General features: G+C 48.5%; 1 protein-coding gene across 11 annotated transcripts in view; it reads left to right on the top strand.

Annotated features, from left to right (window-relative positions):
* Positions 1-18,582, top strand: part of PRRC2B (proline rich coiled-coil 2B) — a 229,527-nt gene that overhangs the window by 58,527 nt on the left and 152,418 nt on the right. For all 11 annotated transcript variants that reach the window (XM_063936794.1, XM_063936788.1, XM_063936785.1 and 8 more), the window contains exons 2-3: positions 3,637-3,806; positions 5,625-5,802. In XM_063936794.1, coding sequence (XP_063792864.1) covers positions 3,692-3,806; positions 5,625-5,802 — 293 coding nt within the window. In that variant the 5' untranslated portion in view covers positions 3,637-3,691. The remainder of the gene's footprint in view (positions 1-3,636; positions 3,807-5,624; positions 5,803-18,582) is intronic.

The raw sequence follows: 18,582 nt of genomic DNA, 5'->3' as shown, positions 1-18,582 counted from the left end.
ACTACACTCAAATGCTTGTACACCGCTGCTGGGGTGGCCCAGAGACCCACTATAGCATGTGCGTGGATTACTAAAACCATTGCTAGATGGTCAGGTAACCTAATTGAGGGGTTGGATTCATTATCTAGGGGGGAGATTGTTTTACTCCTGCAACATATACAGGACTCTGCAAACTTTATGGTGGAGGCCATAAAAGAAGTGGGTTTGCTAAATGCACGCACCACTGCTATGGCAGTGTAAGCACACAGGGGCTTATGGTTACGCCAGTGGACTGCGGATGCGGATTCCAGGAAAGGCGTGAAAGGCCTACCCTTCACAGGAGAGGCCTTATTTGGAGACGAACTAGACAAATGGATCTCCAAAACTACTTGCGAGTAAGTGCACATATCTTCCTTCTGCAGCTCCCCCAACTAGGCAAAACCAGAGGCTCTTCTACAGCCAACAGAGGTGCTAGAGGTAAACCACGCAAACCAACAACTACCGGCTCTCAGGAACAGAGCGCCAACTCTGCTTCTGCGAAGCCTTCAGCATGACGGTGGACTGCGATGCTGGAAGACTGGCAGGTGGGAGCCCGACTAAAAAACTTCAGTCACATCTGGACAACATCATGCCAGGATCCCTGGGTCATAGATCTTATTTCCCAGGGCTACAGACTGGAGTTTCAGGAACTCCCACCTCACAGATTCTTCAAATCAGGATTACCAGTTTCACAGGAGGCAAGTATAACCTTACAGGATGCCATTCAAAAACTGGTACAAACACAGGTCATTGTTCCAGTTCCACCTCATCTCCAAAACAATGGGTATTATTCCAACTTGTTTGTGGTACCGAAACTGGACGGTTCAATAAGGCCGATTCTGAATCTAATATCATTGACCCGTACTTACCAGTGTTCAAGTTCAAAATGGAGTCTCTGAGAGCAGTGATCTCAGGTCGGGAGGAGAGGGAAAGATACGTACCTTCACATTCCGATCTGGCCACCTCACCAGATTTATCTACGGTTTGCACTGCAGGACTGTCACTACCAGTTCCATGGCCTACCTTTTGGTCTCTCCATGGCACCGAGGTTGTTCACAAGGTGATGGCAGAGATGATGTTGCTCCTTTGCAAGCAGGGAGTGAACATAGGGGGTCATTCCACGTTGATAGTTCGCTAACAGTTTTTAGCAGCTGTGCAAACGCTAAGCCGCCGCCCTCTGGGAGTGTATTTTAGCTTAGCAGAAGTGCGAATGAAAGGATCGCAGAGTGCCTACAAAAAAAAATTGTGCAGTTTCAGAGTAGCTCCAGACCTACTCGTAGCTTGCGATCACCTTCAGACTGTTCAGTTCTGGATTTGACGTCACAAACATGCCCTGCGTTCGGCCAGCCACACCTGTGTTTTTCCTGGCACACCTGCGTTTTTTTCAAACTCTGTGAAAACGGTCAGTTGACACCCAGAAACGCCCACTTCATGTCAATCACTCTGCGGCTGGCATTACGGCTGAAAAGCGTCGCTAGACCTTGTGTAAAAATACATCGGCCGTTGTGAAAGTACGTCGCGCGTGTGCACTGCGCCGCATACACAGGCACAGAAGTGCTGCTTTTTCACTTAATCGCTGCAAACATTTTTCACTAGTGATCAACTCTGAATGACCCCCATAATTCCCTACCTGGGCGATCTTCTGATAAAGGCTCCATCCAGGGAGAGGTTAACAGCATTGGCCTCACAACCCAACTGCTCCTGGATCATGGCTGGATTCTGAATCTTCCGAAATCTCACTTGGAGACAACTCGGAGGCTCCCTTTTCTGGGAATGATACTGGACACAGTCGCAGAAAGTTTTTTCCATTGGAAGAGGCATTGGTAATCCAGTCGATGGTTTGTGATGTCCTGGAGCCAACCTGGGTATCGATGAACCTATGCATTCCTCTTCTGGGAAACATGGTGGCCTCTTACGAGGCTCTTCAGTACGGAAGGTTTCATGCAAGACCCTTCCAGCTCGATCTGTTGGACAAATGGTCCAGATCACATCTTCACATGCACCAGAGGATCTGTCTGTCGCCAAAGGCCAGGTTCTCCCTTATGTGTTGGCAACAGACTACTCACCTGATCGAAGGCCGACGGTTCGGGATTCAAAATTGGATTCTGCTAACCACGGACGCAAGCCTCAGAGGTTGGGGAGCAGTCACCCAGGGGGTGCAGTTTCAAGGAAGATGATCAAGTCAGGAAGTTGTCCTTCCAATTAACATTCTGGAACTCAGGACTATATACAACGCCCTTCTGCAGGCCTCATATCTTCTTCAAGATCGGGCCTTTCAGGTCCAGTTGAACAATGTGTGATGACCGTGACGTACATAAACTGACAGGGCGGAACGGAAAGCAGAGCAGCAATGTCAGAGGTGTCAAGAATTCTCCTCTGTGCAGAAAAGCACACTGCGGCGTTGTCGGCGGTCTTCATTCAGGGAGTAGATAACTGGGAAGCAGACTTCCTCAGCAGATACAACCTGAACCCGGGGGAGTGGGGCCTTCACCGTAGGTGTTCAGGTGCTTGACAAGGCCATGGTTGACACTGGGCGCCCACCCTTCCGCTCCTCGCGACATTGTTTCTGGACATGTTCACCTACATATATTGGGGTTGTATGGGTGCAGGTTCTCTTATTTCTGCCTTCCTTTCCTGTTCCTGGCTTGTATCTTAAATAACTGACTGGCCTTAGGCAGGCTGGGTATAGGGGAGGAGGGGCTTCCGGGGCTGCACTCCACAAGTTTAACTCCTTGGTGCCCTGACTGAACACCTGGCTATACCCACTGTCCCCAGTGTCAACCATGGCTTCAGAAAAAAGGATTTAACAGGTAAGACAAAAATCGCCTTTTTCCGATTTAAAGTGCCGGGTGCGATGCTGTTAGTGCATGGCGGAACACAGGCACTAGCTAAGTCAAATTTCTGCTCGCACCTCAGGAAGGTGGAACGAGAAATCTGCTAGTTGTGGGTTTAGAGCGTGGCCAATTGCACAGCAGCGGGCACTCGTCCACTGAGCTAAAGAATCTCTTGATCAATTGAATTGCCCCCATTGTAACGTTAAATTTAAATCTACAATCCCCCCCGCCCACCCATGCAGACTGGAAGAAAGTGAGATCATTGCAGATTGTGTTGTAACTGAAAGAACACATGGATGCTGTCTGTCCTTTAATAAGCACTTTGTAAACTGACAGGTGATTGCAAAGCGTGGAGTTACAATGGTAGAGACGATAGCAGACATGACTTATTTTGCATACTGATTTATGGAACACCCACTCCTAGCTGCTGTGCTTGGTCCCATAGACTGGATGTCCCTGCCTGAAATTCCCCCAACTTGCAGCTGCTGCTCTACGAAGAGCAACTGTTTGCCATTCTCGGAATGCTTGTGTGTGTTATGATCCTCACTGTAAGGACTTGCAGTGGAGACATGCCTGCTCCGCTTTCTGTAGAGGTGGATTCTTGGCTGGAATTTAGGTACCATCGAGACATAGTGAAGAGCCAGCATATTTTTAGGGCTAGGGAAGACTGGCGTTTTGGGGGCTCGTAGTGGAATAAGCACCCTTTGTAATCTGGAGAAGGTGGTATCCATGTAAAATATCCTCTAGCTTTATTAATGTGGTCGTGTCTTTCGTCATTCCGCAGGCAGATCGGGAGAGGCGCAGAGAAAAATTTCCCTACTAGATGACATTTCATCGCAATGTCCGATCGTTTGGGGCAGATATCCAAGGGAAAGGATGGGAAAAGCAAGTACTCGTCTCTCAACCTGTTTGACAAGTATAAAGGGAAGTCAATAGAAGCCGTCAGAACCACAGGTAATGTGTGTTATTTTTTGGCACACTCGCATTTGTACAAATAAGTTGCTGTGTTTGTTCTGAGACTGATGTTGCCTTTTTGTTGTAGTATTGTATTGGGTTTATTTTCTGTGCAGTGTTTTTTGTTCCTTCTGTAAGTCTTTCTCGAGTATACTAGATCTGCTTACAGGAATGGGACCTTGTGGCCTGGGTACCCCCCAACCCCTGTGGTTAATGGCGGCCGTGGTACTGAAGAGGTTAACCCTCCGTGCTGTGCCATCCATAGTTAAAAAGGGCGCTAGACATCAATTTTCAAATGTTATGGGCGCTAAGCACCTTGTTAAATCTGTGTATACAGCGCTAGGCGCCTAATGGTTAAAAATGTATTTCAAATGGTGTTTGATCTTCCATGGCCTGGATCCTCTCCGGTGGCCGTGGCAGTGAGAAAGGTTAACCTCCGTGTGTTCAACAAGCTGCTGCAGCAGCCGGGCACCCTCCCAGGGAGGGTCTTTTTAAAAACTTATGCTGAGCGCATAAACATCTTGAGGGGAATTTGGTTGTTTAATCGCGCCCAATCTCCCGTCTAAAATGACGGGAGGTCGCAAGGCGATATTCAATTGACCCCACTTATCGCGCTGATCATGCCCTTTAGAGTATGGTTTAGCCACGCAAAGCACCTAAACCCTACTAAACTAATGGGCGCAAGCTTAAAAATCTCCATTTGGGTGCTCAAGTGGCGCTCTAGGCGCATCTCAGCCGGCAGGTACCCGCGATAAGATTTGAATGTGTCCCCCCCCCCCCCCCCCCCTTCCCCACTACCTTGTCTCAAGACAACTGCCTTTGTCTATTGACCAATAGGAATGCGACAAACGCAGTCCCTTTCTCCGCTTGTCCTGGAGTTAGTCAAGCGTCTCCAAGCTCCACCTACTGCCAGTTAACGATGCTGGGGCCTGGTCATTGACCAGTGGGGGGGCTAGCCGACGCCAGCCAGGAGATGTGTCTAGGCATAGATTGCAGCTAGCACTATTCAGGTGCTGGTGGTAGGAGCCTGAGCAGAAATGTGGTTACAGGTGCCACAAAGTAGGAACCTGGCGGTGGCAGCGACATACCCGCCCACTGTGCAGTGGGTGGAGTCGGTAACAGGCGGTTACTGACTATAAGAGGGAATCCCCTATTGGCCAGCTCCCGTGGACCCAAACCCAATCTGTGATCGCTGGACGTAGGCGTGTCCGGTCACAGACCTATTATCAGGAATGCTTGGGGCAGGGTTTTCCAGATAAGTGTGGCTGCTTTTTGTTTCTTTTTTTTTTTTTTTTTTGTCATTTTCCTTACTTTTCAAAATTACTTTTTGACCTCATTACATGGTAACAGTACGCTGAGCTAAGAAATGGCTGCAATTAGCAGCCCATGGAGCTCAGACTGGAAGGAGGGGAGGCACCCTAAGAAAATTTTTCAAGGCGGTAGTGCAGCGTTACTAAAAATGTTAACTGAGGTGCACCTACTATTTATGTCCTCCAGCAATCACGCTCCCAAGAAATGTTAATCTTTTCCATGCACACCTTTCTGTATCACGACAGACGGACACTGAAGGCGCCAACCATTTACAGCAATCTCTCAGTCATTTATCTTATCCTGTCCTACATGGGGCTTGGTTTTGGAAAGTAACAGTGATATAATTAAGGTGCCAAAGACCTTAAAGAGATTATATTCCCTGGGTCCAGTATCCCAGAATGTATTTGGAGAAAAGTATACAAATCCTGTTCTAATTCACGGTATATTCTAAAGGCAATAGTTTATATTCTATGCATTACATTACCTAAACACTTCTATCTTTCACAGTTATACCTAGACATGGCTTACAGAGTCTTGGGAAAGTTGCCGCTGCCCGGCGTATGCCACCCCCTGCGAACCTGCCAAGCTTGAAATCTGAAAACAAAGGAAACGACCCCAATATAATTATAGTGCCCAAAGACGGAACAGGATGGGCAAACAAACAAGAGCAACCAGACCAAAAGAGGTGAGCCCAGAATGCACATCTGCCACCTGGTGGCTAAGCATATTATTTTGTTTGATGTCAGGCAGTGAATGTGAACATTGGTTGTTGATTAATATCCATTTCCTGTCTGGGTACACAGCCCATTTTGTGGCTTCATTTTAGTGATTGAATGAATAACTAATTGATTTGTCAAGCCATGATTTTGCAGGGTTTTTTTTATAGGTAAGAGCTTTGGGTTTTTTTTTTTTTTTCCCAAAATATTTTTTATTGAGGTCAAAAAGGCATGTTGAATCATAACAGATGATGACATATAATTCAACTGTACCTGGGGCCACATTAGCCACCCGGAACCGTTGTGTGTGAAAAGAAAGAAAAAATAGAATCCGAAGCCTAGAACAGAGAACCTCATATTTTCACTTTTTACATCGATACGTTTAGATATATGTTATATCATAGTATTGTGTAATCAAATAGCAAAGTTAGTAAACCTAAAATATGATGGAACAGTTAATGTGTTCCTGCTAATTAGTAGATTCTTTGCCTAGCAGTAAAGCATATTAATGCGTCTCCCCCTTTGGGGATCACTAAATCCTAAAACAATAAAAACACTAACAGTATTAACAACATTATTAACATTATTAATCGTACCTGCCAGGACCCGGGGGCCGCCGACCCATCCACGGAGACATCAACAGTGTGATAAGAAGAGATAGACGATAGATATCCAGTGTTAGGGAGTAGGAGGAGGTAGATGTAAGAACTTAAGGGTCAGGTGCGGGCAATCAGAGTTGAGACGATGAGAGGGAATAGAAAGCAAGAAAACAAGAGAAGAGTAAAAGGTAGGGAAGCGGAGAGGGGGCTAGGGTGTAGTTATGGAAGAGCGATGGGGGGGGTCATCTGCTAGAACTTGGTGTCCGTACCAGGTGGTGCAGTGAAAGCTTTGTTTGATGGCTGTTTTTGTCGAAGTGGGTAGTGTGTTGATAAATCGTCTCCAGCAGTGAAACAGGGTGGGGGTTAATATTTCTTTGTTAAGGGAAGTCTCCAGCCAGTCCATTGTGAATAGGAATAGTAGTCTAGCGGTAGCTAGAGGTAGTGTGGGAGGGGTATTGGATATCCATTGTTGTAATATGCCCACCGCTGAGAGGATCATAATTAGTTTCGTGTCTCGAGAGGGAATATCGTTTTGGTCACGGACATACCCGAATAGCGCCCAAGAGGCAGTACATCGGAAGCGCAAGCCCAACTCGGCAGTTCCGTAGGTGTGTAGTTCTGTCCAAAATTTTTGGATGTGGCTGCAGTGCCAGAAGCAGTGCATAAGATCTGCTATTAATGAAGAGCATTTTAAGCATTTAGCCGAGTCGGGCAAGCCCATCAAATGGCTCCTCCTTGGTGATATGTAGGCTCTGTGTAGTATTTTGTATGCCATTTCTTGATAGAGGCTGGCAGGGATAAGTTTGAGGGAGCTCGCAAAGCTATCCACTATGTTCTCCGGGGACATTGACGGGATTTGGGTGGACCATGTTTGTATTTGTGTGAGGTCTGTAGTAGGTATGTGTTCCGTGCGTATGCGGGTATATATTGCTGAGATAGAGCAGGTCCCTGAGCGCAAAAGTGCGTCCAGAGAGTTAACCAGGTCTGGGGCAGTAAGATGTGAGAGGGTCGATCGTATGTAGTGTGATATTTGGTAGAAATAAAAGCGATGGCGGAGGCTAATTCCATATTTGGTTGACACCTCCGTGAAGGTGAGTATTCTTTTGTTGGAGTCGAGGAGGTTTCCTATACATGTGATACCTGAGGCGTGCCAATTGGTAAAGGGGATGTGGGCCTGACCATTTTGGAATTGTGTATTTCTCTATCGTCCTAGTGGATGCTGGGGTTCCTGAAAGGACCATGGGGAATAGCGGCTCCGCAGGAGACAGGGCACAAAAAGTAAAGCTTTTCCGATCAGGTGGTGTGCACTGGCTCCTCCCCCTATGACCCTCCTCCAGACTCCAGTTAGATTTTTGTGCCCGGCCGAGAAGGGTGCAATCTAGGTGGCTCTCCTAAAGAGCTGCTTAGAGAAAGTTTAGCTAGGTTTTTTATGTTACAGTGATTCCTGCTGGCAACAGGATCACTGCAGCGAGGGACTGAGGGGAGAAGGAGTCAACTCACCTGCGTGCAGGATGGATTGGCTTCTTGGCTACTGGACATCAAGCTCCAGAGGGACGATCACAGGTACAGCCTGGATGGTCACCGGAGCCGCGCCGCCGGCCCCCTTGCAGATGCTGAAGACAGAAGAGGTCCAGAATCGGCGGCTGAAGACTCCTGCAGTCTTCTAAAGGTAGCGCACAGCACTGCAGCTGTGCGCCATTTTCCTCTCAGCACACTTCACACGGCAGTCACTGAGGGTGCAGGGCGCTGGGAGGGGGGCGCCCTGGGAGGCAAAATGAGTACCTATAAAGGCTAAAAATACCTCACATATAGCCCTAGAGGCTATATGGAGATATTTAACCCCTGCCTGATTTCTCAAAATAGCGGGAGACGAGCCCGCCGGAAAAGGGGCGGGGCCTATCTCCTCAGCACACGGCGCCATTTCCTCTCACAGCTCCGCTGGTCAGGACGGCTCCCAGGTCTCTCCCCTGCACTGCACTACAGAAACAGGGTAAAACAGAGAGGGGGGGCAAATTTATGGCGATATTTTTATATAACAAAGCAGCTATAGGGGAGCACTTATTATAAGGCTATCCCTGATATATATATATAGCGCTTTTGGTGTGTGCTGGCAAACTCTCCCTCTGTCTCCCCAAAGGGCTAGTGGGTCCTGTCTTCATTAGGAGCATTCCCTGTGTGTCTGCTGTGTGTCGGTACGTGTGTGTCGACATGTATGAGGACGATATTGGTGTGGAGGCGGAGCAATTGCCAAATATGGGGATGTCACCTCCTAGGGGGTCGACACCAGAATGGATGCCTTTATTTATGGAACTACGGGATAGTGTCAACACGCTAAAGCAGTCGTTTGACGACATGAGACGGCCGGACAATCAATTAGTGCCTGTCCAGGCGACTCAAACACCGTCAGGGGCTGTGAAACGCCCTTTGCCTCAGTCGGTCGACACAGACCCAGACACAGGCGATGACTCCAGTGGTGACGGTGACGAATCAACCGTATTTTCCAGTAGGGCCACACGTTATATGATTTTGGCAATGAAGGAGGCGTTACATTTAGCTGATACTACAGGTACCACTAAACAGGGTATTATGTGGGGTATGAAAAAACTACCTATAGTTTTTCCTGAATCAGAAGAACTAAATGACGTGTGTAATGAAGCGTGGGTTGCCCCTGATAAAAAGCTGATAATTTCAAAGAAATTATTGGCATTATACCCTTTCCCGCCAGAGGTTAGGGAGCGCTGGGAAACACCTCCTAGGGTGGACAAGGCGCTAACACGCTTATCTAAACAAGTGGCGTTACCCTCTCCTGAGACGGCCGCACTTAAAGATCCATCAGATAGGAGGATGGAAAATATCCAAAAAAGTATATACACACATGCAGGTGTTATACTACGACCAGCTGTAGCAACTGCCTGGATGGGCAGTGCGGGGGTAGTTTGGTCAGAATCCCTGATTGAAAATATTGATACCCTGGACAGGGACAATATTTTACTGTCGTTAGAACAAATAAAGGATGCATTTCTTTATATGCGTGATGCACAGAGGGATATATGCACACTGGCATCACGGGTAAGTGCTATGTCCATTTCGGCCAGAAGAGCTTTATGGACGCGACAGTGGACAGGCGATGCGGATTCAAAACGGCATATGGAAGTTTTGCCGTATAAGGGGGAGGAGTTATTTGGAGTCGGTCTATCAGATTTGGTGGCCACGGCTACAGCCGGGAAATCCACCTTTCTACCTCAAGTCACTCCCCAACAGAAAAAGGCACCGACTTTTCAACCGCAGCCCTTTCGTTCCTTTAAAAATAAGAGAGCAAAGGGCTATTCATATTTGCCACGAGGCAAAGGTCGAGGGAAGAGACAGCAACACGCAGCTCCTTCCCAGGATCAGAAGCCCTCCCCGGCTTCTACAAAAGCCTCAGCATGACGCTGGGGCTTCTCAAGCGGACTCGGGGACGGTGGGCGGTCGTCTCAAAAATTACAGCGCGCAGTGGGCTCACTCGCAAGTAGATCCCTGGATCCTGCAGATAATATCTCAGGGATACAGGTTGGAATTAGAGACAGATCCACCTCGCCGTTTCCTGAGGTCTGCTTTACCAACGTCCCCCTCCGAAAGGGAGACGGTGTTGGAAGCCATTCACAAGCTGTACTCTCAGCAGGTGATAGTCAAGGTACCTCTTCTGCAACAAGGGAAGGGGTATTATTCCACTCTTTTTGTGGTACCGAAGCCGGATGGCTCGGTAAGGCCTATTCTAAATCTGAAGTCCTTGAACCTGTACATAAAGAAGTTCAAGTTCAAAATGGAGTCACTCAGAGCAGTGATAGCGAACCTGGAAGAGGGGGACTTTATGGTATCCTTGGACATCAAGGATGCGTATCTCCACGTTCCAATTTACCCCTCACACCAGGGGTACCTCAGGTTCGTTGTACAAAACTGTCACTATCAGTTTCAGACGCTGCCGTTCGGATTGTCCACGGCACCTCGGATCTTTACAAAGGTAATGGCCGAGATGATGATTCTTCTTCGAAGAAAAGGCGTATTAATTATCCCATACTTGGACGATCTCCTAATAAGGGCGAGGTCCAGAGAACAGCTAGAGATGGGATTAGCACTGTCTCAAGAAGTGCTAAAACAGCACGGGTGGATTCTGAATATTCCAAAATCCCAGTTAATGCCGACAACTCGTCTGCTGTTCCTAGGGATGATTCTGGACACGGTTCAGAAAAAGGTTTTTCTCCCGGAGGGAAAAGCCAAGGAGTTATCCGAGCTTGTCAGGAACCTCCTAAAACCAGGAAAGGTGTCTGTACATCAATGCACAAGAGTCCTGGGAAAAATGGTGGCTTCTTACGAAGCGATTCCATTCGGCAGATTCCACGCAAGAATTTTCCAAAGGGATCTGTTGGACAAATGGTCAGGGTCGCATCTTCAGATGCACCTACGGATAACCCTGTCTCCAAGGACAAGGGTGTCTCTTCTGTGGTGGTTGCAGAGTGCTCATCTATTGGAGGGCCGCAGATTCGGCATACAGGATTGGATCCTGGTGACCACGGACGCCAGCCTGAGAGGCTGGGGAGCAGTCACACAAGGAAGAAACTTCCAGGGAGTATGGACGAGCCTGGAAACGTCTCTTCACATAAACATTCTGGAACTAAGAGCAATATACAATGCTCTAAACCAGGCAGAACCTCTGCTTCAGGGAAAACCGGTATTGATCCAGTCGGACAACATCACGGCAGTCGCCCATGTGAACAGACAGGGCGGCACAAGAAGCAGGAGGGCAATGGCAGAAGCTGCAAGGATTCTTCGCTGGGCAGAGAATCATGTGATAGCACTGTCAGCAGTGTTCATCCCGGGAGTGGACAACTGGGAAGCAGACTTCCTCAGCAGACACGATCTTCACCCGGGAGAGTGGGGACTTCATCCAGAAGTCTTCCACATGCTGGTAACCCGTTGGGAAAGACCAATGGTGGACATGATGGCGTCTCGCCTCAACAAAAAACTGGACAGGTATTGCGCCAGGTCAAGAGATCCGCAGGCAATAGCTGTGGACGCGCTGGTAACGCCTTGGGTGTACCAGTCGGTGTATGTGTTTCCTCCTCTGCCTCTCATACCAAAAGTATTGAGAATTATACGGCAAAGAGGCGTAAGAACGATACTAGTGGTTCCGGATTGGCCAAGGAGGACTTGGTACCCGGAACTTCAAGAGATGATCACGGAAGATCCGTGGCCTCTACCTCTAAGGAGGGACTTGCTTCAGCAGGGTCCCTGTCTGTTTCAAGACTTACCGCGGCTGCGTTTGACGGCATGGCGGTTGAACGCCGGATCCTAAAGGAAAGAGGCATGCCGGAAGAAGTCATTCCTACTTTGATTAAAGCAAGGAAGGAAGTAACCGTGCAACATTATCACCGAATTTGGCGAAAATATGTTGCGTGGTGCGAAGATCGGAGTGCTCCGACGGAGGAATTTCAACTGGGTCGATTCCTACATTTCCTGCAATCAGGATTGTCAATGGGTCTCAAATTGGGATCTATTAAGGTTCAAATTTCGGCCCTGTCGATTTTCTTTCAAAAAGAATTGGCTTCAGTCCCTGAAGTCCAGACCTTTGTTAAGGGAGTGCTGCATATACAGCCTCCTGTGGTGCCTCCAGTGGCACCGTGGGATCTAAATGTGGTTTTGGACTTCCTAAAATCTCATTGGTTTGAACCACTAAAAAAGGTGGATTTGAAATATCTCACATGGAAAGTGACCATGCTTCTAGCCCTGGCTTCTGCCAGGAGAGTGTCAGAATTGGCAGCTTTATCTTACAAAAGCCCATATCTGATTTTCCATTCGGACAGGGCAGAACTGCGGACTCGTCCGCATTTTCTCCCTAAGGTGGTGTCAGCATTTCATCTGAACCAGCCTATTGTAGTGCCTGCGGCTACAAGTGACTTGGAGGACTCCAAGTTACTGGACGTTGTCAGAGCATTAAAAATATATATTGCAAGGACAGCTGGAGTCAGAAAATCTGACTCGTTGTTTATATTGTATGCACCCAACAAGATGGGTGCTCCTGCGTCTAAGCAGACGATTGCTCGTTGGATCTGTAGCACTATCCAACTTGCACATTCTGTGGCAGGCTTGCCACAGCCTAAATCTGTAAAGGCCCACTCCACAAGGAAGGTGGGCTCATCTTGGGCGGCTGCCCGAGGGGTCTCGGCATTACAACTTTGCCGAGCAGCTACGTGGTCAGGGGAGAACACGTTTGTAAAATTTTACAAATTTGATACTCTGGCTAAGGAGGACCTGGAGTTCTCTCATTCGGTGCTGCAGAGTCATCCGCACTCTCCCGCCCGTTTGGGAGCTTTGGTATAATCCCCATGGTCCTTTCAGGAACCCCAGCATCCACTAGGACGATAGAGAAAATAAGATTTTACTTACCGATAAATCTATTTCTCGGAGTCCGTAGTGGATGCTGGGCGCCCATCCCAAGTGCGGATTATCTGCATAAGTTGTACATAGTTATTGTTAACTAATTCGGGTTATTGTTGAAGGAAGCCATCTTTCAGAGGCTCCGCTGTTATCATACTGTTAACTGGGTTTAGATCACAAGTTGTACGGTGTGATTGGTGTGGCTGGTATGAGTCTTACCCGGGATTCAAAATCCTCCCTTATTGTGTACGCTCGTCCGGGCACAGTACCTAACTGGAGTCTGGAGGAGGGTCATAGGGGGAGGAGCCAGTGCACACCACCTGATCGGAAAAGCTTTACTTTTTGTGCCCTGTCTCCTGCGGAGCCGCTATTCCCCATGGTCCTTTCAGGAACCCCAGCATCCACTACGGACTCCGAGAAATAGATTTATCGGTAAGTAAAATCTTATTTTCCGACCAAAGGGAGAAAGAGTGAGTAGGTGTGGTGTAGCTTAAGAGATCTGCGGGAGAGTCTCCACGCTACAATAGTAGAGGTTAATAGAGGGTTATCCAAATGGAGGTTAGATATTTCCGATTTGTTTGCATGGAGGATGTAGCTGAGGGATAGGGGGGCACAGAATTGGGAGTCGACTAGTGAGTCGGTAAAGGTAGATGTTCCGTGGATCCAGTCCACTGCGAATCGGAGGAGACAAGCATGGTTGTACTGCTCCACGCTTGGCAGATTCACCCCTCCATTTTGTATTGTTTGGGTTAACTTAAAAAGACTTATCCTGGGTCGTTTATTGGCCCAGATAAATTTCGAGATCGAGGAATTGAGATGAGATACATCAGCTTTTGAGAGTATGATGGGCAACATCTGCAGAACGTAGAGCAGTCTGGGGAAACTAACCATCTTGACTAGATTACAGCGCCCCAAGAGATTCAAGGGTAGTGTTTGCCATAGCGTAAGTTCTGTCTGGATCTTAATGAGAATTGGGTGGATGTTGTCGGTGTATAGATGGGTGGGGTCAGCGGGTAGTATGATGCCTAGATATGTGATGTGGGTGCTAGCCCATCGGAATGGGAAGGGGGTATCCCAGTCTTTAGTAATCTGGGGAAATATGGCCAATGCTTCCGACTTGTCGAAATTGACGGTGAAGCCTGCAAAAGAGGAAAAGCGGTCAATAGCTTCTTGTAGTGCTGTTATCGACTGTCGTGGGTTGGAGGTAAGTATAAGGATGTCGTCTGCAAACGCCATAAGTTTAATTTCCCTGTTGCCAATTTTTATACCACGAAAGGTGGGTAAGTTGGTGATATATCGTATGAGGGGTTCTAGGGCGATGTTGAAGAGGAGGGGGGAAAGGGGGCAACCCTGTCTAGTTCCTCTCTCTAGGAGAAAGGGTGGGGAGGGGGTATTGTTAACTATCACCTGCGCAGATGGATTAATGTAGAGAGAGTCAACCAGTCCCCGAAACGTCTCGCCAAATCGCTGGTAGAGTAGAACTCTTGTTAAGTGAGGCCAGGCGATCTTGTCGAAAGCTTTTTCAGCGTCCAGGTTGATTAGGATGTTGTCTGTGATATTATTGGTGTGGGAGTGAGTAATGGCTGCCAGCGCCACTCTGATGCCTCGCACTGATTGTCTATGTTTAAGAAATCCCATCTGCGCTGGCGATATAATACGGGAGAGGCATAGCTGTAGTCGATTGGCCATCAGTTTGGTGAGGACTTTAAAGTCTTGATTAAGGAGTGAGATCGGTCTGTAGGACCCAGGCAGGGAGGGGTCTTTGCCTGGTTTTGGTATGACAATAATTGTGGCTTCGTTAAATCTAATGGGGATCTGTTTAGAGGTGAGAATATGGTTATAGAGTGATGTGAGGGTAGGGGCGAGTTCGTCTCTTAATATTTTGTAAAATTCCGCTCCGTATCCATCTGGGCCGGGGCTTTTGTTGTTTGGTAGGGTCTTAATGACCTCCACCACCTCCTCCACTGTTATCGGTTTATCTAGGGAGTCCCTCTCCTCTTGGGTCAAAATGGGGAGGTCTGCTTCCTTCAAAAATGATTGGTTGGCAGTAGGATCATCAGGGCCTTTGGTATATAAAGATTGGTAGAAATTTCTAAATTCTGAACAAATGAGGTCAGGAGTGGTCAGTTTGTCCGCATGCATGATCGCGTTGACCCAGTTACGGGATTTGGGTCCTTTGATTAAATTTGCTAATAATTTGCCTGATTTGTTACCCCATCTGTGGAGTCTATTCCGCTGATAGTCATAGGAGAGCTGAGCCCGTTCCGTGAGAAATGTATCATATACAAGCTTGGCTGAGAGGTACGCCTCTTTGTGGGCGGGGGTGTTGTGTGTAGCTGCGGTATGTTGAGGTGAGAGTGGAGCTCAGGGCGTGTAGTTGGGAGGAAAAATTTTTCCGTTTGGCGTGTGTATAGGACATGATGTGTCCCCTAAGGACGGCCTTTGCCGCACCCCAAAAGATTGGTGAATCTAATTGTTGATCGTTATTGTCTGAGGTGTAGTTATGCCAGGACTGTTTGAGGTGAAGCATAAAATCAGTAGACTGGCGGAGGTAGGCTGGAAATCGCCATCTCAAGGCGGTGCGTTGTGGTAATCCCAGTTGGAGACGGAGAGATATAGGGGCGTGGTCCGAGATGATAATATTCTCGATAGATGTATAGGTGATTTTGGGTAGGAGATTGGTGCCGGTAAAGATGTAGTCGATTCTGGAGTGGGATGAATGGGGGTGGGAATAAAAGGAATAGTCTTTTTGGGTGGGGTGGAGTATTCTCCACGGGTCTAGGAGGTTTAGTTGGGTACAGAAGGAGGAGAGCAAGTGGGTGTGGGGAGTAGAGGTAGTAGCACTTACCCTGGATCTGTCCATGGATGGGTCGACGACCGTGTTAAAATCTCCGCCAACTATCAAGTTTTGGCCTCCCCAGGTTATAAGGGTCGATAGCAGATCTGCAAAAAAAGAATCTGGTGAGGTATTTGGTGCATATACGTTAAGGAGAGTGTATGTTGTGTTTTGTATGTTTATATCTAATAATAAAAATCTGCCCTCTGGGTCAAGCTGTTTTCTGAGGATTGAGTGTTGTAGGTTGGCATGGATTAAAATCGCCACACCCCTAGATTTCGCGTGATAGGGAGAAGATATGCAACTCCCTATCCACGGGGCACGGAGGGTGTGTCTAGGATCATCCAACCAGTGTGTCTCTTGTAAAAATACAATCTGGGGAGACAAACGTTTCAAATGAGCCAGCACTTTTTTCCGTTTGACCGGGTGATTAAGGCCCTCTACGTTCCAAGATACTATGTGGAGTAGTGTGGCCACTGGATCTACGTCTATGGGAGTTTGTGAGTGGGAGTCGGAGGGCATATTATCCCACTCCCATCGGGAAAAATATCATTAGAAAGGTTGGAAGGATAAGATGGGGTTCCACCCCGACCCAGCGAACGGGGGGGGAGTTTCCCAGTGGGGGGAGGGGGCTCCGACTCAGGCAGGCACAACTGACAAAACATAAAAATAATAACATAAGTAGTTTCCAACTATGGAAACCTAAACAACAGAAAATATACATGAGTGCGGGATATTCGCACTCCTTATATTCTGCACTTGAGACCCGAAAAGAAGGTTCGGATAGTGTTTAGCCATAATCAAAAAGAGTCACATGGTGATCAAGTGGAAGGAAGGGCGAAGTGTAGCCTAGCTTCGTCTGGATCTTCAAAGAACTTCGGACGTCCGTCTTCAAAAACTCTGAGGCGCGCTGGGTATAGTAGTGCGAATTTGATCTTTGCCTCAAAGAGGTGTCTGCATATGGGGGCAAACTCTTTGCGTTTCGCCGCCACTACAGCTGAGAAGTCCTGAAAGATGAGAAGGCGTTCTCCGTTGATCGTCAGATTGGCTGTTTTTCGGTATTGGTCTAGGAGTCTCGTTTTATCTGCGTAATTTAAGATCCTCATGATGACCGGACGTGGGCGGCCTGATGTGTTTTTCCGTTCCGGGCCTAATCTGTGTGCTCTTTCAATGATCAGGGGGGATCCCTTGAGGTTCATGGACAGTTGTTCTGGGATGGCTAGCGAGAGGAGATCTAAGAGCTCGTGGCCTTTTACGGATTCGGGGATACCGATGACTCGTAGGTTATTTCTTCTGCTACGATTTTCCAGGTCATCGAGCTTATCCGAGAGATCCGCGACTTCGAGTTGTTTCGCCTGTAAGGGTCTTTGAGCTTCAGTCAGGTCATCCTCTAGGGCCGAGATCCTTTGCTCTGCCTCATCCAGGCGAGTGGAGTGTTGGGTTAATAGAGTTGATGATGATTCGATAGCTTCCTTTATGCCCGCTAGTTTTTCATCGAGAAGAGGGCCTAGTACCGCCAGTAGGTCTTTGTGCTTCATCTTGGGTTGTTTGGCAGGCGGTTTAGATTTGCGGGAGCTTCTGGAAAGTGAGCGTGTAGTAGAGTGATCAGAGTCCGATGAGTCTATTTCCGGGGTGTCCTCTCGGGTTTGTTGATCAGTCCCTGCGGGCATTACGGATAGAGGTATCAAGAATTTTTCCATGCAGGGTCGCCCAGAGGGGGAGGTTAAGGCTAGAAACACTAGGTGCTTAGGTAGTAAATGATGTAGTGGGTCTCATGTGCTAGGTGGTTATTTATTGCTGGTCTTCATTTAGTGCGTTGCAGGTGCTCATCAAATATGGCATCTAGCTCACTAAAGCAGAGATCAAGGTGAGGGGGGAATGGGTATCTCCTGACCGATGTTGAGGAGGTTGTCAGAAGTATGGATAAGAGTTGCAATAGGCTTGATTTTCGCTATCAGCAGCCGCCGCCCCGATTCCGCAGTCCGGGTCTGGTGAGAGCGGGGTGTTGAGGGAGATCTGACAGGGAGGCAGGTGTCGGCTGAGTCCTCAGGCTTCCGGCGCGAGAGCCGCCGAAATTGAGGCCCCGGCTTTTGCTCTGTGACTGGGCCGCAATCTGCGGGAGCCCACGTTGCTCCCCGATTCCGCGGTCCGGGTCTGATGAGAGCGGGGTGTTGAGGGGAGGGTTAGTTAGTGGGGGTAATGAATAGGAGCGGGTCTTAACGGTCCTGGAGGGGATTTTTGATGTTTTAAAGCAGGAGCTCCTCCAGGCTGCGACTGCTCTTCTCCTGTGCCAGGCCACGCCCCCCAGGCCTCACTTCTTATATCTGCAGGTTACACCTGTCGGTTCCACAAACCTCACCAGCTGTTGCAGGTCTCTGTTATACAGGAGAATATACCCCAGGTCGCCAGGGAGCAGTGTGATTAATATAAAATTTGATCCCAAGGCAGGTCTGCTGCCAAGCCACGCCCCTCCACATTGGTCATTTCAAGATGATATACAATGATGATGATGATTCCCCTCCGGTTGTCAGAGAGGAGACCTGTGGGCAGGCAGGATTATAGGGATAGATGTGTAGCAGCTGTAAAACCAGAAGCAACCACCAGAGGGAGCTCCTATTACAGCCTATCTCCAGCTATGGGTGCCTCGCCAACCTCAAGATGGCCGTCGCCAGTCGATGAGACCAGGTCCCTCCGGAGCTCTCCTGGTCGCCATCCACCGTCAGCGGGGTGGGGGAGCTGTCAAACGGGGGTATGTGAGGCGGGGGGCGGGTGTCAGGCGTCCGTGGTGGCCGGGGGATCGGCGAGGCAGCGCAGGTGATGGGGTTTTAGGCGGCGCCAACCACAAGATGGCCGCCGGCCGTCCGTTCTGTGTGTCCCGGCCACTGTTTCCCGCAGGCCGC

This window comes from Pseudophryne corroboree, chromosome 8 (genome assembly GCF_028390025.1).
Source record: "Pseudophryne corroboree isolate aPseCor3 chromosome 8, aPseCor3.hap2, whole genome shotgun sequence".
NCBI lineage: Eukaryota > Metazoa > Chordata > Amphibia > Anura > Myobatrachidae > Pseudophryne > Pseudophryne corroboree.
Note: the sequence above shows the minus strand (reverse complement) of the source record. Positions and strands in the feature narration are given on the sequence as shown.